The sequence below is a fragment of the Xyrauchen texanus genome, chromosome 33, assembly GCF_025860055.1.
Source record: "Xyrauchen texanus isolate HMW12.3.18 chromosome 33, RBS_HiC_50CHRs, whole genome shotgun sequence".
NCBI classification, from domain to species: Eukaryota; Metazoa; Chordata; class Actinopteri; order Cypriniformes; family Catostomidae; genus Xyrauchen; species Xyrauchen texanus.
The window spans coordinates 23066276-23089567 of record NC_068308.1 but is presented as its reverse complement, the minus strand read 5'-3'; the positions used below and the strand labels follow the sequence as shown (position 1 = coordinate 23089567).

Below are 23292 nucleotides of genomic sequence, written 5' to 3'. Positions count from 1 at the left end.
ATTGCATTAACTAATGATAACATATACAACTTTTGATTTTAAAAATGCATTACTATATGTTGAAATGAACATTAACCAAGATTAATAAATGCAGTATAAGTAATTGTCATTGTTCATGTTAACTAATGTTTACAAATGGAATCTTAAAAGTGTTAATTATAAATGTTACTCTTGCTGAATATCAGCAGTGCCCCCTTGTGCACGGTCTCCGTGTTAATGGCTCCTCCTGTTAAAGAGAGAGAGAGCGACACGGAGCTCAGCACAGGGGGGAGCTGTCCGAAAAACACCAACAACACCCCGAATAAGAAAAACTGCTCCGGATTGGTGTCCTTTCGGCGTAGACGGACGATTTGACTTATTTCAGACCAGAGATTTGTTTAAATGGTAAAAACGCGCTAAGGTCCGAGGGAAGTGTATTTTTCTGGGTAAAGTCATCTCGCCAAATGAACTCCGTCAGAGCGAGCAGCAGGAGACCCAGGCGAGTGTCGAGGCCGCGCCCGGTGCAGCCGGAAAGAAACAACGCAGAAAGAGGTGAGATTATGGCCTTTAATCCAACAACGCTCAATGTAGTGCCGTGTCGTGAGCGGTACTTTCTCTATCTGACCCTACACTATCAGTCGAGAGTCTAACGGCCCGATTACATGAGCTTGTTTGGAAAACGTCGAGGCTCATAAACACAGGCCAGGCCGCGCTTTGTTTGGGCTTCACGAGCCAGAACCGTATTCGGTTAGCTTTTACATACTTTGACACTGTTTGCGTTAAGAACAGAAACAAAGTGGCCGGGTAAAAGTATATTTATATCAGTTGAAATTCACCTTTTTGCTTTTAGTTAAAAGAGAGACGGGGGAAGTGGATATTGACAGGAAAATCTGCGCTGCGTAGCTGTTAGTATCCAGTGTGGGCTGCCATTGAAAATGTCCCTGACACACAGCAGTGTATCCATTGACGCCAAAATACTAACACGCCAGTTGGTTACTTAACGGCATTAAAATGTTGAGTAAAGTTAGGCCGTTCGGTTTGATTTTAGTCACCTTTGAATGCGGTAGTGGCAGTAGCTTTGAAGTTACTCTGTGTTTACACACTGCTATGTAGCAACGCTAGCTAATCTGAATAGCTGCGCAGTTGGACTCACAGCGAGCAAACGGGATTAAATGGGCTGTCTTGAATGTTTTGTTCGAGATACGTGTGTAATTGTAAGTCATAACATAGGTAATGTTTGCTTGGGTGGTTTTGTTGCAGGTTTTAGATGGTCCGGTTTGTGCTAGAGGAGGTGCATCTGCGGTGATCAATCAGAAACCTTTGTCTCCCCGATAGGCTTTTAGCTCCTCTTTTGTGAATCTATTGATAAAGTGTGAAAATACATCAGGTTTACATAGATAAGTAGCTGTTTTCTGCTCCTCAAGCATTTTATGGGCCTTATGCGTTTTAAAACCAGTAGTGGAATAGATTGCATTTTGTGTGTTACATAAAACATTTGATGTAATAATTAATGTTTACAATCATAGTTTACATCAATGGGAACACCATTCTTAACAATGCATTAACCTGAGAGTGTACAGAACATTTATTTTCACTGCCTTAAAATGTAATGAGGTTAATTATTCATCAAAACAAGGGAAGATCTTGTGTAGGCACCCTCTGCAAACACATTTAACCTGTAATTGGGCCTTTTTGATAAGGGTGCATAAAGTAATGTCTGTATGTATTACAATTATATTACTCTTAAAGGTGGAGGATTGCACCTAGCGATGTAAATAAATGTCACATAATTTTCCGGTTTCTCAGATCTGCACAGGCAAAGAGGAAGAGTATCTTCTCCATGACATACTGCTATTTTTTTTCATTCCTCTTTCTTAAACGTGTATGCTGATTAGGTGTGTATATATAGGCAGACAGGAAGAGAGATATCAGAATCATGTAAACAGCACCCTTTAAACAGTTTAGTGTTATGTTTTTGTTTAACCTGATGCACTTTTGACATCTCTCTGTCTTGTCATCTATACAGTGATTGTTACCAATGGGGCAGTCATCTGTGAGTTGGCATAAAATTCGTGACCGTTCAGAGTCAAGCTTTAGCTACTTGTCTCATCTTTCACTTTTGGATGTTGTGTCCAGGTACCAATTGTGCAGTAGGAAAGGACAGACTGTAAGCCTCTCAGGTGATCAGTACATCAGGTATTGACAGGTAGGTAGGGTACTCGCACACACAAACAGATGAACAGGTAGGGCACTTGCTGATATTGGTAGTTGAAGAAAGAGCAGCATACAAATTGCAGCTGTTGTTCCTTACCTGGATCAAGATTCAACCTTTTGTACAGACAGAGGTGGGTAGTACCTAGCTACTTTTACTCAGTTACATTTACTTGAGTAACTTTTTGGAGTGGAAAAAAATACTTTTAGAGTAGGTTTTAAAGTGGGTACTTTTTACTCTCAAAGTAAATTTCTAATAAATGTTCTTTACTTGGCTACAATGGGTGGCGTTCCTGTTGTTACATTACTGGGTTTAATTTTAATTAATGCATAATAATTAGCATTATGATTTTATTGAATGGGACTTTTACGACAGTGGAAGTTCACACAGCTGCGCGCGCTGTCACAGACTATCACTCAAACAGAGTCCATCACTGCTACAGCATCATGCTCTTCTAACTAAGTGAAACACTTCACTCCGCACATTAAAAAAAGAATAGTTTGTCATGCAATGCCTTCATTAACACCAAGACAAGCGGATATTTCAAGATTACAGTTGCTGCTCCAACTTAAGGTAGCATGCTGTGGTAAGTCGTGGCTCTAAAGATAACGTAGGCTTTTCTGTGTCATGGTGATTAGTGTTGTCAAAAATATCGGTACCCTGCTACCAAGTCGGTACTCAGACAAAAAAATATTTACGATACCAGAATTTCTGAAGGTACCGAGTACGGGGTCTACCCGGTACCCATGCAGAGGCAGGAACTTTCGAACACTCACAACAAGCAAAAGATGACGACAAGCAAAGCTGCTGCGGAGCCTCAACTGAATCAAGTCAAAATGAAAAGTGGAAAAAGCCAGGTAAAGGCTCTTCTATGAGTTGAGCGAATGACCCGATCTCCGGGGGAGAGATTGAAACTGTATCCGGCTGAGAGAGACTCTTCCTCGGTCGCTCCTCCCTCGCGCGCGCACGCTAAATGTAGCTAGGTTAGAATGCGGTTGCTCGCGACTTAATCATAATATCTCTCTCTCTCTCTCTCTCTATATATATATATATATATATGTCACTATGCATTTCTTATCATGAAGAAAATTGGCAATATGCAGCTCTATTAATAAGAGAGCCCTTTGCACATTAGTTTGTAAATAGTTTTTTATTAATTCTATTGTATGCTTGTTTATTTAGGCTTTTTTTTTAGTACTTGGTAAAAACTTTAATTAAAAGTTGCAAAAGTTGAAGCAAATCTTATGTAAGTGTTCAAAAATACTTTAAGCGTACATTGTTCAGTTTTGTTATAATTAAAAAATAATATATTTAAATTAAAGTGTTGCTCAATGGCATGTTTCTGTTCTTAGTTCTGCTGCTAATGTTTTGTAGACTTTGTTAATAAAAGAGTGTTGTTTAGTAACCTGTTTTTGCTTTGGTACCGAAAATGGTATTGAGTACCGTGAATTCACTGGTATTGGTACAGACTCCTGAAATTTTGGTACCGTGACAACACTAATGGTGATGGTCATTTTCAGGGTGATTCTGCAAATTCTGTGATTCTGCTCTTGTGACATCAGTTTTTAAGTGTATATTTTTTAATCTGCAGCAATATATCAGTGCACTTTGTTCTGTGTCCCGCATGTCATGAGCAGTTACGCATTTAACGTACACCCTCGTGGGTGTACTGGAAACTATGACAACTATGGGCTGATTAACCGTATAAATCCATGTAAACATCCAAGTTAAGTGTAAAGTCCTTTTGACCTGTCATTCACGTGATTTGACAACTGGAGCACGAACCGACAGCATTTCTGCGTGTCACGCGCATGAGAGATCTGCAGACGTGAAGAGATCATATTGTGAAGAGTGTTGCAAGACCGGGGTCACGTGTCCTACGCAGGCTGCATACTCTGCGTTTAGGGAGCAGTTCAGAACTAATGTTCTAAATTCTCTGACACTGAAAACTGTAACTACACTGAACTAACAACTACAAGCTATGAAAGACTAAGTAGGCTTTAATAAAGCATGTTCTTGCTTTGGTTTATTTTTCAGCATTTTATACTGTATAATGTCCCAGTGGGACATTGTTCACGTTTTCACCGTAATAATCCAAACCTCTCTTCTAATTGATAAATTTATCCAGATCTGACAAGAGCCCTTAAAGGGATAGTTCACCCAAAAATTAAAATTCTCTTTGTGATGTACTCCCCTCTCATGACCGATGTGTATGACTTTCTTTCATCTGCTGAACTCAAATGAAGATTTTTAGAAGAATTTTATCAGCTCTTTTTGGTCCATACAATGCATGTGAATGGGTGACAAAATGTTGATGTTCCAAAAAGCAAATAAAGGAATCATAAAAGTAATCCATAAGACTCCAGTGGATAAATCAATATCTTCAGAAGCGATGTTATAGGTGTGGATGAGGAACTGATCACTTTCACATTCTTCTTGTGTTTTTGGTGATTCACATTCTTCTCTGCATATTGCCTCTGCTGGGCAGGGAGAAGAATTTCTAGCAAAAATTGACAAATATTGATCTGTTTCATTCTCACCCACACCTATCGTATCATTTCTGAAGAAGTGAGTTTAACTACTGGAGTCTTATGGATTACTTTTATGATTCCTTTATTTGCTTTTTGGAACATCAACATTTTGTCACTCATTCACATGCATTGTATGGACCAAAAAGAGCTGAGGAATTCTTCTAAAAATCTTCATTTGAGTTCAGCAGATGAAAGAAAGTCATACACATCGGTCATGAGGGGGGAGTACATGACAAAGAGAATTTAAATTTTGGGTGAACTATCCCTTAAAGAGATGGCTCAGCCATAATTTAATATTCTGTAATCTCCCTACCCTCATGTTGTTCCAAACTCATGTGACCTATTTCTGTGGAACCCAAAAGATGTTTGACCGAATGTTAGAGACTCACAGTCTCAGTCACCGTTCACTTTCAAAAAATGGAGGAAAAAAAAAAAACACATTTACTGAAAGTAAATTCAGTCTAAAATCTCCTTATCATGTTGCATGGAAGAAAGTCATGTGTGTGGAACAACATGATGGTGAATTATGACAGAATTTCCATTTTAATATTTATAATAATAATACAAATTCTGTAACGCATGTTAAATATACCGGTGTATATATATATTTTTTATTTTTTTATGGAATATAGGGGCGTTAACATCCATTGTGCCATTTGTGAAAGTAACAAATTGCTCACTAAAGTACTCTTTTAATTGGATACTTTCTTACTCAAGTAAATTGTTTATGTTAGTGCTTTTACTTTTTAAGTAATTGTACTTTTTGTACTATACAGTAATTGTATAGTTTTTGGCTACTCTACCCACCTCTGTGTACAGATGTGTAATGTTCTCACCAAATGATGGGTGGAAGTTATCTGTACTGCAATGCTATTGGAAAAGGCCCTTGATTTTGTTTCTAGTTGCCGGCTGTTTACCTTGTGAGAGTAGATCTATTTTTTTACATACATGCCCTACTCTATAACCACAAATACACTTAGCACCTTTTTTTGTGGGCTTCCCCTTGGCTCTTAGGTAAACTGCTTGGGGTTCTCTCAAAGTTCATACCTTTGTTCCTACAGGCACGTATGGATGTCAGGACTCAGGAGTGTGTGGTGAAACATGGAACTTAACTTTTTCAGGACATGTTGAGATATCTTGCTGAATAAAGCTATTTTCCCTTGTTGTGTTTCTGTAGATGAGGACATCCCTGCAGATATGGTTGCAGAAGAATCTGGTCCAGGAGCTCAAAACAGTCCATACCAACTACGCAGAAAGTCCCTGTTGCCTAAAAGAACAGTGTGCCCCACAAAAAGCAGTATGGAGGTAAAGACTCATGCTAATCATGTTTAGCCTGGACTTTGATCTTTTTTTAATCTTTTTCACCCAAAAGGTGTAGTTAAAAATGTATGTGTCTGATGTTATTTATGCTTGCAGGGAGCCTCCACTTCAGCCACAGAAAATTTTGGTCACAGAGCGAAACGTGCAAGAGTATCAGGAAAATCCCAAGACTTGCCAGGTGAGAATATATAATTTGTTTTTTGCATATGTGGACTCGAACAGACGGGTATGGGCATTGTAATATTACATTTGGCTTTTCTTATCAAAAGACTGATGTGTTGTTATTATTGAGTGCTCTGCAAGCAGTGTAGTTCAAATGCGTTCTCCTGTTGTCTTAACTTCAGCCGCCCCTGCAGAGCAGTATCTCCAAGAGAAGCTTCCAGATGAAGTTGTTTTGAAGATTTTCTCTTACCTGCTGGAGCAGGACCTGTGCCAGGCTGCCTGCGTATGCAAGCGATTCAGTGAACTTGCAAATGACCCCATCCTCTGGTGAGAATTTTGTGATGCATTTGATTGGTTTGCAGATGCACTGACTGTTTCCCATAATTGTAGGGAAAAACGAATGGGGAAATACTTAGGAACAGACAATGCTGAAATAAGTGGCTGGGCATTGTTACGCTTGATTTTTGCCCATAATATTATTAAACCGCAGGGTTGTCCCATGAAATAATAATACAAAGTTCTTAAATCACATTGATGTTTTTTCTTGTTCATAAATTTTCAGGAAGGAAAAAGTGATAAATGATGCATTTATTTATTTAGCAGACACTTTTATTCAAAGCGACTTACAAGTGAGGAATACAGCAAAAGTGATCCATTCTACAGAGGCAGTAATATGGAGTCCAGCAATATAAAGTTTTAAATTGCTCAAAGACATGTAGAGAGGAAGGTGAGAGACAGTGGTATAAAAATGGAGTGAAAATTAATATATATTTTTAGGAAGAAGACAGTTAGTGCATTAGTAGGAGTTGGTCAAGTGCTCACGAAAGAGAAGCGTCTTTAGATCTTTCTTGAAAGAAGTTAGAGAATCAGCTGCCCTGGTGCAGTTCGGAAGGTCGTTCCACCAGCAAGGAACGGAGGAAGAGAAATTGGCAGCTTCTAGAGGGCACATAGACTTGAAGCAGTGATTGTAGATGGGGGGGGAATGGAACCAATGGATGTTCTATAAGTGATCTTCAATGCCTTGAACTTGATTCAAACAACCATTGGCAGCTAATGCAAATGATAGTGTCAGTTATTTCTTCATGCCTTGTTTGTGTTTTTCTTTTATTTATTCACCTTTCCATTTTTTGTTCTGTTCTCACTGCTGTTGCTCCTTTTTTTTATTCTGATTAGCAAGATTTCATCAGTGAGCAAAAGATGTGCACCAATCAGACCAGTGAAATAAACATCAGAATTTTAAATAAAAAGATAAATAAAATTGCTGCTTGCAGTGGTTTATTGTGATTAATTGCAAGCCCTACTAAACGGTATAATGTGCACATTTTAGCAATGTCCAAGATTTTTGATGATTTTGACTTGTAGATAACACTAATATTGCAGAAAAGGACAAATTAATAAAAGACAATAATTTCACTGGAAGAGGAGCTTAACATCTAAATATTGCTAGCAGACAAAAGCAAAGATGTTGGTTAAGATTAATTGGCCCTTGGGGTTTTTTGCAGCTTACATGAGTGTAAATTACTTGCACAGAATGGTTATCCACTAGCAAAAGGTTCTGTTAATGGAAGGTGATTATAATAGCTTCAGATGTTTCTGATCCCAGAAGTTTAATGTTAACATTGGTTTTGTCTGTTTGTTTCGTAGGAAGAGACTGTACATGGAGGTGTTTGAATACACACGACCTATGATGCATCCAGAGCCAGGAAAGTTCTACCAAATCAACCCAGAAGAATATGAGCAGCCTAACCCTTGGAAGGAGAGCTTTCAGCAGTTGGTATGAGCTTGCTTTTGTGTTTTGTAAAACCGTGTATGGGTGACCATGTGTATGTAGGATTTTTCCAGTGTGATGGCTTTTGTTTTGTATTTGTCACCGTTATTTAATGGAATTTTGAAGCATTTTTACTTTAAGGCCTCTAATGTGTCAATTAATGTGTGTCTTGGATTATCCAATCACAGCTGACAACTTGTGAGCACTTCAACTCACCAGAGACTTGTTAATACCAGTTGTAAATGGGGTATCATATTTGAGTCAATAGTTTGTGGTAAATTTTCATTGACTAATTTAAGCCTTTGCTTTTATTATTTTTTCCACAGTATAAAGGAGCACATGTAAAGCCTGGATTTGCAGAACACTTTTATAGTAATCCAGCCAGATATAAAGGCAGAGAGAATATGCTGGTATGGTCCTTTGACATACAGTGAGGAAAATAAGTATTTGAACACCCTGCTATTTTGCAAGTTCTCCCACTTGGAAATCATGGAGAGGTCTGAAATTGTCATCGTAGGTGCATGTCCACTGTGAGAGACATAATCTAAAAAAAAAAATCCAGAAATCACAATATATGATTTTTTAACTATTTATTTGTATGATACAGCTGCAAATAAGTATTTGAACACCTGTCTATCAGCTAGAATTCTGACCCTCAAAGACCTGTTAGTCTGCCTTTAAAATGTCCACCTCCACTCCATTTATTATCCTAAATTAGATGCACCTGTTTGAGGTCGTTAGCTGCATAAAGACACCTGTCCACCCCATACAATCAGTAAGAATCCAACTACTAACATGGCCAAGACCAAAGAGCTGTCCAAAGACACTAGAGACAAAATTGTACACCTCCACAAGGCTGGAAAGGGCTACGGGGAAATTGCCAAGCAGTTTGGTGAAAAAAGGTCCACTGTTGGAGCAATCATTAGAAAATGGAAGAAGCTAAACATGACTTTCAATCTCCCTCGGACTGGGGCTCCATGCAAGATCTCACCTCGTGGGGTCTCAATGATCCTAAGAAAGGTGAGAAATCAGCCCAGAACTACACGGGAGGAGCTGGTCAATGACCTGAAAAGAGCTGGGACCACCGTTTCCAAGGTTACTGTTGGTAATACACTAAGACGTCATGGTTTGAAATCATGCATGGCACGGAAGGTTCCCCTGCTTAAACCAGCACATGTCAAGGCCCGTCTTAAGTTTGCCAATGATCATTTGGATGATCCAGAGGAGTCATGGGAGAAAGTCATGTGGTCAGATGAGACCAAAATAGAACTTTTTGGTCATAATTCCACTAACCGTGTTTGGAGGAAGAAGAATGATGAGTACCATCCCAAGAACACCATCCCTACTGTGAAGCATGGGGGTGGTAGCATCATGCTTTGGGGGTGTTTTTCTGCACATGGGACAGGGCGACTGCACTGTATTAAGGAGAGGATGACCGGGGCCATGTATTGCGAGATTTTGGGGAAAAACCTCCTTCCCTCAGTTAGAGCATTGAAGATGGGTCGAGGCTGAGTCTTCCAACATGACAATGACCCGAAGCACACAGCCAGGATAACCAAGGAGTGGCTCTGTAAGAAGCATATCAAGGTTTTGGCGTGGCCTAGCCACTCTCCAGACCTAAACCCAATAGAGAATCTTTGGAGGGAGCTCAAACTCCGTGTTTCTCAGCGACAGCCCAGAAACCTGACTGATCTAGAGAAGATCTGTGTGGAGGAGTGGGCCAAAATCCCTCCTGCAGTGTGTGCAAACCTGGTGAAAAACTACAGGAAACGTTTGACCTCTGTAATTGCAAACAAAGGCTACTGTACCAAATATTAACATTGATTTTCTCAGGTGTTCAAATACTTATTTGCAGCTGTATCATACAAGTAAATAGTTAAAAAATCATACATTGTGATTTCTGGATTTTTTTTTTTTTAGATTATGTCTCTCACAGTGGACATGCACCTACGATGACAATTTCAGACCCCTCCATGATTTCTAAGTGGGAGAACTTGCAAAATAGCAGGGTGTTCAAATACTTATTTTCCTCACTGTATAAGGAATTTCCTTAAGCTGTTTCATTTCTGTAAACAAAATAAAGTACATGCTTTTAAACAGTTTTCAGCTCCACTGTAATGGCAATGTTCTTATGGTTTGCAGTATTACGACACCATTGAGGATGCACTGGGAGGGGTGCAGGAGGCCCATTTTGACGGCCTGATATTTGTCCATTCTGGCATTTACACAGATGAATGGATCTACATTGAGTCCCCCATCATAATGATTGGTGCAGGTGAACTTGACGACCCTGTATTTTTAGTTTTTTTTGGTTGACCTAATGCTTTTCTCACTTTTCAACCTTTCACTTTTAGCTTTACATCCTTGTACTACAATCATAAACACCCCTGTTTTCATCCATTTCAGCCTCAGGGAAGGTAGCTGACAAGGTTGTCATTGAAAACACTAGAGATTCAACGTTTGTGTTTATGGAGGGATCTGAAGATGCATATGTGGGCTACATGACTATCAGGGTAAGTTGATTTTGTTATTTCGATTATTTCTCATAGCACGTTATCTTCTCTGTTTCGTCCTCTCTAGTGATTGCATTTGTAAATCAATGTATGGCATCTATTTGACAATGCTGCTGGCTCTTTTCTAATTCACTTAAAACCATGATGCTTTGTATAATAGATTTCAGCAAAAATATTTCTTGAGCCTTTGTATTATTTTACCCTCAGTTCAACCCTGATGATAAATCAGCCCAGCACCATAATGCTCACCACTGTTTGGAGATCACGGTTAACTGCAGTCCTAACATCGACCACTGTGTCATCCGCAGCACCTGCACAGGTACATTCCATTTAGACTATCTGCAATCACGTTTTTATCAAACCGCACAATATTGACTTGGACATTACAGATATTAATTGTGAAGCTGCTTTGAAACTATGTTTGTTGTGAAAAGTGATTTATAAACAAATGACTTGACAATCAACTTTGTCCACTTTGTGGCGTGAATATCATGACATAAAGCATTTAGGAAATATTTGTCCCTGATGCCTAGCTACCTAGATTAGTGTGATGTCAGGATATATTATGATACAGAATATGGGAAAGTGGGAGCACCCTACCAGTTGAAGGACTGGAATTGTTAATGGGGTGATTTTTGAATACGTTTTTTTTTTTCTAAGTCTCTCTCTGTCTGTCCACACAGTGGGATCAGCTGTGTGTGTAAGTGGTCAAGGTGCCGGTCCTACCATCAAACACTGCAACATCAGCGATTGTGAAAACGTTGGGCTGTACATCACTGATCATGCCCAAGTATGAACATTCAGTCTCATTCATTTGTATTACATAGGGGTTAAATGACAAAGCTATGTGTAATTAAAGAACTAAAGAAATAATTTATTTTGAGGGCATGTTTGGTGAAATTATCTATTGTGAATACTGCATATATTGAACGTCTAGTATAGTTCAGGTAACTAATTCCATTTATAAGTACATAATTGGAATCAGTTCAGAAACATTGTAAAACTTGGATTTAAGATGCATTTTTTGCATGATCATGTAGTTGAGCAAGACTTGTCGCTGTTTACACCTGGTCATTTAAATGCATCTGTGACCACTTGTGTTCGGATTTTGAGGGGAGGGTCTTTGATTTCATGATGACATGCATCAATCGCTATGTTAGTATGTTACTGCATGATATTTAAGCACAACAAAGTCAGAAAAGACAAAAAAGTGCACCAGCATGCTGTTTCTCCCAGATGCTGTTGAAATGTAATCCCTAGCACAAACGCAACCATTTAAAGAATTATCCGCTGTTGTTTTTTTTTATTTTTTTATTTTTTTCCCCTCACCTCTTTATCCCTAATTTGGAATGCCCTATTCCCAATGCGCTCGAAGTCCTTGTGTTGATGTTGCGACTTGCTTCAATTCAGATGGCAGAGGTTTTCTCCGCGTTCTGAGACCGTCAATCCGCTCATCTTATCAGGTGGCTTGTTGGGCACCTCACAGCGGGGACAGCGCTATGGATGCTTCACGCTATTCTCCCCGGCATCCACGCACAACTTGCCACGTTTTCCACCGAGAGCAAACCATTATTGCGACAACGAGGAGGTTACCCCATGTGACTACCCTCTCTAGCAACCGGGCCAATTTGGTTGCTTAGGAGACCTGGCTGCAGTCACTCAGCACGCCCTGGTTTCGAATTCGCGACTCCAGGGTTGGTAGTCAGCGTCTTTACTCACTGAGCTACCCAGGCCCCAATTTACTGCTGTTTAATGGAGTACCTTTGTTAGATGAGTTTCAGATACAGTGCATCCGGAAAGTATTCACAGCGCTTCACTTTTTCCACATTTTGTTGTTACAACCTTATTCCAAAATTTATTAAATTCATTATTTTCTTCAAAATTCTTTAAACAATACTCCATAATGACAACGTGAAAGAAGTTTGTTTGAAATCTTTGCAAATTTATTAACAATTAAAAAACCAAAAGCCAGAGCCCAGACTTGAACCTGATTGAACATCTCACTGAAAATGGCTGTGCACCGACGCTCCCCATCTAACCTGATGGAGCTTGAGGGGTCCTGCAAAGAAGAATGGGAGAAACTGCCCAAAAATAGGTGTGCCAAGTTTGTTGCATCATACAAAAAGACTTAAGGCTGTAATTGGTGCCAAAGGTGCTTCAACAAATTATTGAGCAAAGGCTCAAGGCTCTTTTTTTTTTTGTAAAAAAATTTGCAAAGATTTCAAACAAACTTCTTTCATGTTGTCATTATGGGGTATTGTTTGTAGAATTTTGAGGAAAATAATGAATTTAATCCATTTTGGAATAAGGCTGTAACATAACAAAATGTGGAAAAAGTGAAGCGCTGTGAATACTTTCCGGATGCACTGTGTGTGTGGTAATCTGTGTTACTGCATGTTGATATTAGACACTGAAGAAGATCCATGAAGTTCTCAGGCTTTTATATTTATTCGCTTATTCAAATTTTTCAATCGAACAGTTATTTCCTTTTAAAGCTGCATGTGACCTGCAAAATCAGGACGTTTTAGCATTTATACCTCATGTGATATGGTCACATGCGTTTTTGACTACCTCCACATGTGCTTTTTGTGATCCGATCACAAAATTTTGACCCCTTTTACACCTGTATTTCTCAAACACCTTGTGATTTGATCACCCAAAACACCTCTTAAGAGAATTTTCATTTTGTATGAACTATTCCTTTATTTACTCATGCCAACCCAGCTGTGTATGACTTGCTTCTGCAAAACAGATTTTTAGAAGAATATTTCAGATCCATACAATGCAAGTGAATGTTGACCAAAATTTGAAGCTCAAAAAGGACATAAAGGCAGCATAAAAGACTCCAGTTGTTAAATCCATGTCTTCTGAAGCGATGTGATATCTGTGGGTGAGAAACAGATCAATATTCAAGTCCTTTTTTCCCCAATCAATCTCCATTTTCACATTCTTTTGTTTTTGGTGATTTGCATTCTTTGTGCATATTGCCACCTACTGGGCAGGGAGGAGAATATAATAAAAACTGACTTAAATATTGATCCGTTTCTCACCCCCACACATCAGGTTTAACCACTTGGAGTCATATCGATTACTTGTTTTTATGCATGTTTATGTGCATTTTGGAGCTTCAAATTTTATTGCCCATTCGCTTGCATTTTGAGGGTCTACAGCACTGAAATATCCTTCGAAACATCTTCGTCTGTATTCTGCAGAAGAAAGTTATACAGATCTGGGATGGCATTGTGGTGAGTGAATGAGACTATGTTTAGGTGAACTATATCTTGATTCATATATCTTGACCAGGTGTTAACAGGTCTCGTACTATTACATGAACTACTGACAGCTGGATTTATTATTAATCACTATATACGTGTTCTACAACCTGCATATGCTCTATATTGTTTTTTGTAATTAAAAAAATTCTTCTAAAATTTTTAACTGTGTGCTTTCGTGTTACAGGGTATTTATGAAGATAATGAAATCTCAAACAATGCGCTTGCGGGCATCTGGGTAAAAAACCATGGTAATCCAATCATCAGACGTAATCATATTCACCATGGCAGAGATGTAGGAGTGTTTACCTTTGACCATGGCATGGTAATTACATCAAACATCTGTTCACGCACTGAGACCATTTATTCTGGCCAGTACTTCCTAAGCTGATTTCTGTCTCTCTGCCTCCATCTGCAGGGCTACTTTGAGAGCTGTAATATCCATAGGAACAGGATTGCAGGGTTTGAGGTGAAAGCATACGCTAACCCAACAGTGGTACGATGTGAGATCCACCACGGCCAAACGGGCGGCATCTACGTACATGAGAAGGGCCGTGGCCAGTTTATAGAAAATAAAATCTATGCCAATAACTTTGCAGGAGTGTGGATCACATCCAATAGTGACCCAACAATAAGGTCAGTCTTCCTTGCCCCCACTGACATTATTGAAATTCAGTTTCATACCATATTGTTTTAAATCAAAAATGGTGTTTTTAAACATGCAAATAATTTATTTTTCATGCTTCAGATATTATATAAATTAAGAACTCTGCACACTGTAAATTGTTGATATAATGCTGTCTGTTGATTACCTTTAAAATGAGCTGTCTGCTCTTATACTAGGGGAAATGCCATCTTCAATGGCAACCAAGGAGGCGTTTACATATTTGGTGATGGGAGGGGCCTTATTGAGGGAAATGATATTTATGGAAATGCCCTGGCTGGCATTCAGATCAGAACAAACAGCTGTCCTATAGTAAGACACAACAAGATCCATGACGGGCAGCATGGAGGAATCTATGTGGTAAGCATATAGCCTAATTTTTTGACTTGTTCAGCACCAATCATAATACAGCAAGGATCGTGGATGGAAAAATAAATTGCACACAATGTACGTTGCATACACATGCACATTTTGGCAAAGTATGATCTCAGAACATTTTTATTATTATTTGGTTAACCAATAAGCCTAACTTCAATTGAGGTCACATTTGTTGTTCATTGTACAACAATAACCTTTTAACCAATATTATTAGTCACACAAATTGTTAATGTTGTTTGATCTGTTAAACATCTACATCCCTAGTCTGGTCACAGCCTAATTATGTCTGTTCTTTCGATTCTCTGTGGATGTCTATAGCATGAAAAGGGCCAGGGTGTAATAGAGGAGAATGAGGTGTACAGCAACACACTGGCAGGCGTGTGGGTGACTACAGGAAGCACGCCAGTGCTCCGGAGGAACAGGATACACAGCGGCAAACAGGTTTGAGACTTTGATCTAATCTTGGCTTCATTCTTCCCTGTCCTAAAGTTAATATTGTTATCTCTCTTAAAAGGTTGGGGTGTATTTCTATGACAATGGGCACGGAGTACTGGAAGATAATGATATCTACAATCACATGTACTCTGGAGTCCAGATCAGGTAGGAAGGAAGTAATTGAATTTCTGCTCCTTCAAGGAGTATCGGGGGAACAAATAGTTTTTCAAGACCTTTGAAGGTAAAAATTGTAATGTGTTTTTATATTGGGTAATTTTTTTGGAATGCATTGTACATTATTGTTATTTTGTTTTCCTCCTCTTTTTTTTTTTTTATATTAAACAAAGAACTGGAAGCAATCCAAAAATCAGAAGAAACAAAATTTGGGGTGGGCAAAATGGAGGCATCCTTGTTTACAACTCAGGTAATTTCTGTATCTGCATCCTCTCTTCATTTGTCTTTCACTTCTCATGAATCTTGTATCTGAATAATCCTTCTCTTTTCCAATATTATTGCCATTATGCATTTAAATGTAAAAGCAATTATAAATACTTTCAAATGATTTCTATTTTTCTTGCATTGTGCTACCCAGTTATGAGAGAGGCAAGGGTATCTGCTTATTGTTGTTTATATTTAATGGGATGGTCTGTTATCAGGGCTGGGCTTCATCGAGGACAATGAGATCTTTGATAACGCCATGGCGGGGGTGTGGATTAAGACAGACAGCAATCCCACGCTCCGCAGGAATAAGATCCACGATGGTCGAGATGGGGGCATTTGCATATTCAATGGTGGGAGGGGTAAGAATGGAGAGGAAGACCTCTTTTGTTTTTGTGGAGAGGAAGACCTCTTGTTTTTGTAAAGTACAGGAAATTCTACACTTGTTGAGGCTGATATAAAGTAGAATTAAAATCAGAGCAGATTCCTAGACACTGATCAAGGATAGTCTTGAACTAATTAACAAGGTTTAGTCTTTGTCAAAGAAGCCACCCCTTTAATATAATGGATGCATCCACCTATTGCATGTACCTATTTCATGTGAATGTTTATTCATTATCACAGTGTTTCTAATGAATCTTAATAGCAGTGTTCATATTCATGTTCAGGATTGTTGGAAGAAAATGACATCTTCAGGAATGCACAGGCTGGTGTTCTAATTAGCACAAACAGCCACCCCGTGCTGCGGAAGAACCGGATATTTGACGGTTTTGCTGCAGGTCAGTAAGAAGTTTTACGTCTGAGGTGCGTAAGTGCTGCCGCAGCGGTGGTCTTCAATGCACTGTGATTAAGTACTTCTCTAATGTCTCCCTTAATGTTAAATTGTGCAGTAATAATGATCTCTTTATTGACTATTTATAAAATAAACTGATTGTGGAGTTTTGGTATCTATTAAGAAATTGGATTTGTGTAGTTTGTTCCATGATCTATTCATCCAAGCAATCTCTCTTTCTCCCCCGTAGGCATTGAAATCACAAACCATGCCACAGCAACTTTGGAAGGCAATCAAATATTCAACAATAGATTTGGAGGCTTATTTCTAGCCTCTGGTGTCAACGTTACAATGAAAGGTCAACATCACTGACACACAGCTGACTAAATTTCTTACTTTTTATAACATACCCCTTTAATATAAATGTTTCAAATCTCTCTAGATAATAAAATCATGAACAATCAAGATGCCATAGAAAAAGCTGTAAGCAGAGGTCAGTGTCTGTACAAGATTTCCAGTTACACCAGCTACCCCATGCACGATTTCTACAGGTAATCGAAGGCAGGCAACTGAATATAATCTGCTTTAAAAACCAATAGAAATTGCAGTATTTCACACTATTCCATTCTCTTGTCTTAGGTGTCACACCTGTAACACAACAGACCGAAATGCAATTTGTGTGAATTGTATTAAGAAGTGCCACCAAGGGCACGATGTGGAGTTTATACGGCATGATAGGTCAGTGTGCATTAGCTTCATGCTGATCTCTTTGCATCTAACCACTAGGGGTGGGTAAAAATATTGATTTCCTGATGCATCCAATCTGCATTTTGAACTATCTCAATATCGTCCCAAGATTGATTCTACAATGATAGGAAATCACTTGCATTTGCAACCTAATTTTGCATTGCGATTATAATGTATATATTTGGCAACTGGCTGGTAATTGTTTACATTTCACTCACCAGTAATTGTGTTGTGTAGTGGTGGAGTATTCAGCAGTGAGATCCTTTCACTGTGTGTTGAGAGTAAAGGTTGGTCCATATAATGTGTCCAAATACTAGATCCAGACGACCAATTTGTCATTGAATAATGTCTCGTTTAATACCCTTAATGTTCTATACAGTCAGTTGTTGATCAAAAACAACAAAAATAAACATCTAATCATTCATGGTACAAATGAGTGAAAGCCAATCAAGTCACTCTCGTTTACATGCGTTCATTTATAGAAGCTCTTTAAAGAAATGTTGGCCTTGCTTAAGAGACAGTACCTCTTTTAGCTATTGTTGAACAAATCAGTGTAAATAGTACAAATTATGCAATTAAACAATAAACATGTAACAAAAAATTATATATGTAATATATTCTTATTTTATTAATTGAAAACATAGATTTTTAAAAGCCAAAATGTGACATAATGAAAAACAAAAAAAACATAATTAGTCAAATTAATATTTTCATAATGTATCTAGTTCGAAGGTCCCCTGTATAATTAACAGCATTATATTGGCATTAATGGGGAGAATTTCTTTATGTAAGCAATAGGGACATAACAAATATGAATAAAAAGGTTGTGAAATAGAATCCAAAATTACAATCCCCAGAGCTACTAACCGTGGTTCAAAGTTGTTTAAAGGACTGTTCACCCAGAAATTATAATTCTCATGATTTACTCACCTTAAAGCCATCTCAGATGTAAACATTTACCTGCCAGTTTCCTCCTTCAGCAGAACTGAAATTAAGAATTTTATAAGCAGATTTCAGCCCTGGTTGTCCATACAATGAAAGTGAATGGGTGACGTGAGGCTGCTGGCTTTTTGACGGTCCAGAAGGCATATTTAGCCAGCATAAAAGTAATCCACATGACTCCAGTCGATCAATGAGTGTCTTCTAAAGTAAATCGATGGGTTTGTGCAACAAACAAATTGATAATTAAAACGTTTTTACCTAACCCTCTAACCGTTTTTACCTAACTCTAATGTGACGTTCGTTTCTCTTGCCCTGTCCCAAATGGCGCACTTCATGCGGACTTTCGGTCTCGTGGACCTAAATTGCGCGTGCTCGCTGAGTCTACGAGTCCGTAGGCCGTCCCATTTAGCATTTTAACGCTCTGAAGTGTGCTCAGCAGCGCCCCCTTTGTACCCTTGAAGCGGTCTTCCGCGAAGCCCGCATAGATCCAGGCTTCACGCACTTCAAGTACCCAGGAGTCCTTGCGAAAGGCCAATCAGACAACTGGTGTGAAGAGCGCTTTCGCTCACGGACACAGACAATTGATAACATGGCTGAGAAGAAAATATTTAAGTGTAAGTATCATTATGGTTTTTATGACTGTGTACATTTTACCAGTTGTTACCTACAGTTTATACAAACATTATGGTCATCGACCAGTGGTTGATGTCTCAAACATAGTAATAGCACGCTGAATAATAGGCTGATCGCATAACGATTCATTATATAGAACCGAATGGCAGGGATAAGTGAAGTATGGATATTTAAACCTGTAAATTAAAAACGACATAAAAAAAACAAGGTACACATAAAAAATATAAAATACATATATATATGTATATAAAGAAAAAAGAAAATTAAACAGTAAATCAAATAATAATGACTTAATGCATTAACGAGTTTTGACAAGTTATATGTTTATCTACAAAGTCAATAACATTTACTTGCTTACCCTTTCCTCCGTGCATAACATCAGCATTTGTATGCATGAAAAATAATCTTGTCTTCTACGACGTCGGAGCGTATAAATGTGATTTCTCTGCATGGCAAGCCATCTCGCAAACACAATAGTAAAAACAACAGCAATAGGCAGCATATTTCCCCGAACCGAACCTGCAGCTCCTGTCCAACAATAACCACGCTTCACGATCGAGTCTGTCCCAAAAATACTTCTCAATGCGCCCTTGTGGACTTGCGCGAGGGGCCCTATAAGTCTGCACTACATGACGTCACCGAAGTGTGGACTCTGAGGAAGTCCACAAGTCCGGAGTGTGCCATTTGGGACAGGGCCTGTGTTGTTTACAAAGCGCACGCTTCTGACTTCTCGTGTCAAAGTGCCATTGTGCTTGGATCACTCAACAGCTCAGTGTTGGGTCGACTGGTACCAGGAAGCGGTTTTTTGTAAGTTTTAATTATCTATTTTGTTTTTTACACAAACCTATCTATTGGCTTCAGAAGACATTCATTGATCGACTGGAGTCATGTGGGTTACTTTTATACTGCCTAAATATGCCTTTTGGACCATCAAACAGCCAACAGCGTCACTAATTCACTTTCATTGTATGGACAAACAGCTGAAATGTGCTTATAAAAATCTTAATTTCGGTTCTGCTGAAGGAAAGACATGCATATCTGGGAAAGGTGAATCAATAAAGTGTGAATTTTCATTTTTGGGTGAACTAATCCTTTAAGGCAATGTTGTGGTCAAGTTATTTTTCCCCTCTCAAAGTCACATATAAACATATTATGAGGTCTTTTTTTATCCTCATCTTTTATTATAATAAAACTATGAGTCTAGCCTTAGATGCAGTTGAATTACAAATGCTGTAAAATTGTGGACATGATAGATTAATCTGATTTTATCCTTTTTATAATCTGCCCTGTCTAGGTTTTTTTGTGACTGTGGCGCGGGTACATTGTCCAATCCTTGCACATTGGCTGGAGAGCCGACCCATGACACGGACACTCTGTATGACTCCGCACCTCCCATAGAATCAAACACGTTACAGCACAACTGAGATTGAACTTGTCCTCCATCACAGCACCCTGGTCTTTCTTACCTGCCTACAAATCCACAGCGCCTGCCATTTCTGGGCCAGAGAGACCATGTGTGCAAAGTGTATGTGGATAACTAAAATGTCAGACATGGAATTAATCATTTTAAGAGAAACTATCTTTGGAAAGATAAAATGCAAAACTCTGTAACTGTGTAAAGCTCCCTCAGTACTGGATGCAGACTCCTGTATATTGCTAACTGAATGCAAATGGATGCAAGGAGTTCTATGCTCTTCACTTTAAACGTACAAAGTAATGATGGTTGGGAGAACAATGGAATGTTTGGAAGAGTAAAATATTGCGAAGCAATATGTTGACTCAGGATTCTGAAGATTATGGAGGTTGGCGCCACAGTGGTATTGAGATTGGGAGGAGAGTAAACTTCCTTTGGTCCTTCCAACCTCATAGCCCTATGCTGTGAGCCTGCCATGTGCTACTTCAGTGCTAGATGGATATTCAAGAAGAGTTCTGCTGCAGTTTACGTACAGACATGACCACGACCAGGGCCACTAGGAGCTATAGATGGCGGTTTCTCAGATTAGAGGCATAGTCATACTATTATGGCTTTCCTCCATGACTGTTTTTTGACAGCAGATTTGCTGAAATATGTATGATACAAAAAAATTAACCAAAAAAAAAAAACAACAATGTGATTAGCACTTGCTTTTTTTAAAATATGTTAATATGTTATCCTGGTCTACAAATATGATTTTAATGCTTTCTCATGTAGTTTTGTATTTTCAGGCAAAAAAACAAAAACAAAAAAATCTTACTGTATTTGAATGTCTTATTTTATTATATATTATTATTATTGTTATTAATATTTTTGTTAGCACACATTAGGCTCACTGTAATCATACTTGTGTCTCAGCATATAAATTCTTTCTGTGAAAGAGGAATAACAAAGAAACGATCAGAAAAATAACACTACATTTTTCTCCAGCATTTTTTATTTTGTCCAAATGAGGTGAACTCTTAACTTTTAATTGACTGATTGATGTGTGGAACTTGTTCAACTTGCAGTTGTGCATGTTCATGAGGGTTTGCGTCACCTTTGTTGCGTCAGTTATTAGAAAAAGGGTTATTTTTCCCTGTTGTATTTATCTCTCATAATTCCCTTTCTAAATATTTGGAGCTATAATCTCCAAACAGTTGGAAGTGTTAACCAAGGGCCCAAAAAATTGTGAAACATGTTTGACCATTAATCTTGAGCCAGATGATTGATTTTTTTTTTTTATATATATATAATAAACAGTCCTAGAGACTTTTCATCTAAGTGTCCACATTGTAGTAAAATATGAACATCACTTTTTAAGTTAAACAGCTTTCGTTTGGGCCCATGGCCTTACTTGTGCCTGTAACATATAGATTTTTTAAAAGCCTCGCTGGAGTTGGTTATATTGGAGGCCTCTGGCCTCTTTAAAGCTGAGAAAAGTATCTACACCTCATTGTCTTTTTGCCCCTCAAACTCCATCTATGTGTAATGTAGTGACTGTGGCTTCTCATGCAGCCTGAATTTTATGCATGTGTACCATAACATCTAGACTTAATATATTGTGAAGTCTTCAATAACCATTATGTAGTTGCTAGTATGAATTTAAAAAGGGTTTAATTTCCTAGAAAAGAACAGAAACTGGTCATTTTTAAGAAAATAAACTTTATTAGGTCAAAGCAGGTTGTGTTTGTTTATTCTTGGGAATATATTGGGCATGTAGAGGAAGTTTGCTTTTGTATGCACCCAATCATTACTTGCATTGCTTGCTTTAAAATTCCTGATAAAAAAAGAAAAAATTTAGCTTGCCTTCCTGTCCATAAAGCTATGAAACCCCCTTACATATTGTCAACAAATAGTATACTACCTTCAAGAGCTTGTTCAACATGACTTGATTACAGTTATTATAAGACAAAACCCACCCTGATTGCAGGTGTTGCCTTCCTGTAATAATCTAAAGCACCAAGTACTCCACATAACATGTGCAAATATCAAAAGCATTGTTCTCAAAGCAGCGGCTTGTGCTGTAGGAGACTTTGTCAGCAGTGTGTTTATCTAGTTTGATAAGATTAGGTCATTAGTGACTGAAATCATAAAACCTTGGCTTTTATCAGTTCCTGGGTAAATATGGGCCACCTATGGACAATCTACCTCAATAAGAGTCTATCAGAGCTAGTGTGAATGGGCAGAAACCTCCTAAACTGCATTACCTTGATTTTTTGTGGCATGCTGACACTGTTCAAGTACTTGTTTTTTGATATTGCCAGTTTTGGTTTCTCAAGCATACAAGATAATGTATTGTATTCAAAGTATGCATGTTTTGAAATGTAAGCTTGCCACGACAGTAACTTCTAACAAGGACAACAATCTATGTTCTAAAGTTGTCATGGCTCTGTGGCCTAAATCTATTAAACAGTTAAGACTTGTATGTAGATTATAAGATTCAAAGAAACAAACCCTCTTTTGTTTCTATTCTTAAAAAGGTTAATTAGATGGGATGGTGGGAATATAATTTTTGAGAGAGAAATTAATTCGGTTAGTAGCATACAACTGAGGATTTGGTCACTCACAAATTGGCAGCTTTTCCATCTAATACTATCAAATACACCTAAAACCCTGTATTGGGTTACACTAGATATAGCATGACTAAAAGATTTTGGCTGTATGGTTGGTAGGCAGTTTGGACTTTTGAGGCCAGATAAATGGAAGTTTGCACATACCCGTGGTCTTAAACTGTTTAAATTAGCAGAATTAGACTGGATTGGACATTCAACTATGAGCAAATCAGATGTATATTTTTATGCACTCTGCTTACCATTTATCCATAGTATGTGTGCAGAAATGCCTAAAAGAAGATCAAAAGTGTCAATGTTAACCAGCTTAAATAGTATTTCAGATAAATCAGATATAAATAATTTTCTTTGTGGATGACCAGTTTTTTTAACAATCTGCTATTAACCCTGTGGTAAAAAGATAGAACATACATAGGTGTAGTACACATTACAGCTCATAGGCACTCTTTAAAGGGGTCATCTCATAAGGAATCAAACTTTCCTTGATATTTTGACATAGA

At 38.2% G+C, this 23292-nt stretch overlaps 1 protein-coding gene across 2 annotated transcripts; it reads left to right on the top strand.

Moving 5' to 3' along the window:
• The first annotated feature begins 230 nt into the window (after positions 1 to 230).
• Positions 231 to 21893, top strand: LOC127627037 (F-box only protein 11-like). Of its 2 annotated transcripts, XM_052103242.1 has the most exons (23): positions 231 to 531; positions 2116 to 2185; positions 5900 to 6027; positions 6139 to 6220; positions 6387 to 6531; positions 7849 to 7978; positions 8299 to 8382; positions 10115 to 10247; positions 10379 to 10485; positions 10693 to 10804; positions 11169 to 11275; positions 13945 to 14082; positions 14176 to 14393; positions 14601 to 14781; positions 15118 to 15240; positions 15314 to 15399; positions 15582 to 15658; positions 15891 to 16034; positions 16341 to 16451; positions 16695 to 16802; positions 16887 to 16995; positions 17084 to 17182; positions 20061 to 21893. In XM_052103242.1, the coding sequence occupies exons 3-23, from the start codon at positions 5920 to 5922 to the stop codon at positions 20188 to 20190; spliced, it is 2532 nt and encodes an 843-aa protein (XP_051959202.1). In that variant the 5' UTR covers positions 231 to 531; positions 2116 to 2185; positions 5900 to 5919; the 3' UTR covers positions 20191 to 21893. The 2 variants fall into 2 exon arrangements, with proteins under 2 accessions (XP_051959202.1, XP_051959200.1); XM_052103240.1 differs by lacking the exon at positions 2116 to 2185.
• The last annotated feature ends 1399 nt before the right edge of the window (positions 21894 to 23292 follow it).

Coding starts and splice junctions, on each gene's coding strand:
- LOC127627037 (XM_052103240.1), top strand. CDS start 444: ATGAACTCCGTCAGAGCGAGCAGCAGGAGACCCAGGCGAGTGTCGAGG. Junction 16,452..16,694: donor ATTTGACGGTTTTGCTGCAG/GTCAGTAAGAAG, acceptor TCTCCCCCGTAG/GCATTGAAATCACAAACCAT. Junction 17,183..20,060: donor GAGTTTATACGGCATGATAG/GTCAGTGTGCAT, acceptor TGCCCTGTCTAG/GTTTTTTTGTGACTGTGGCG.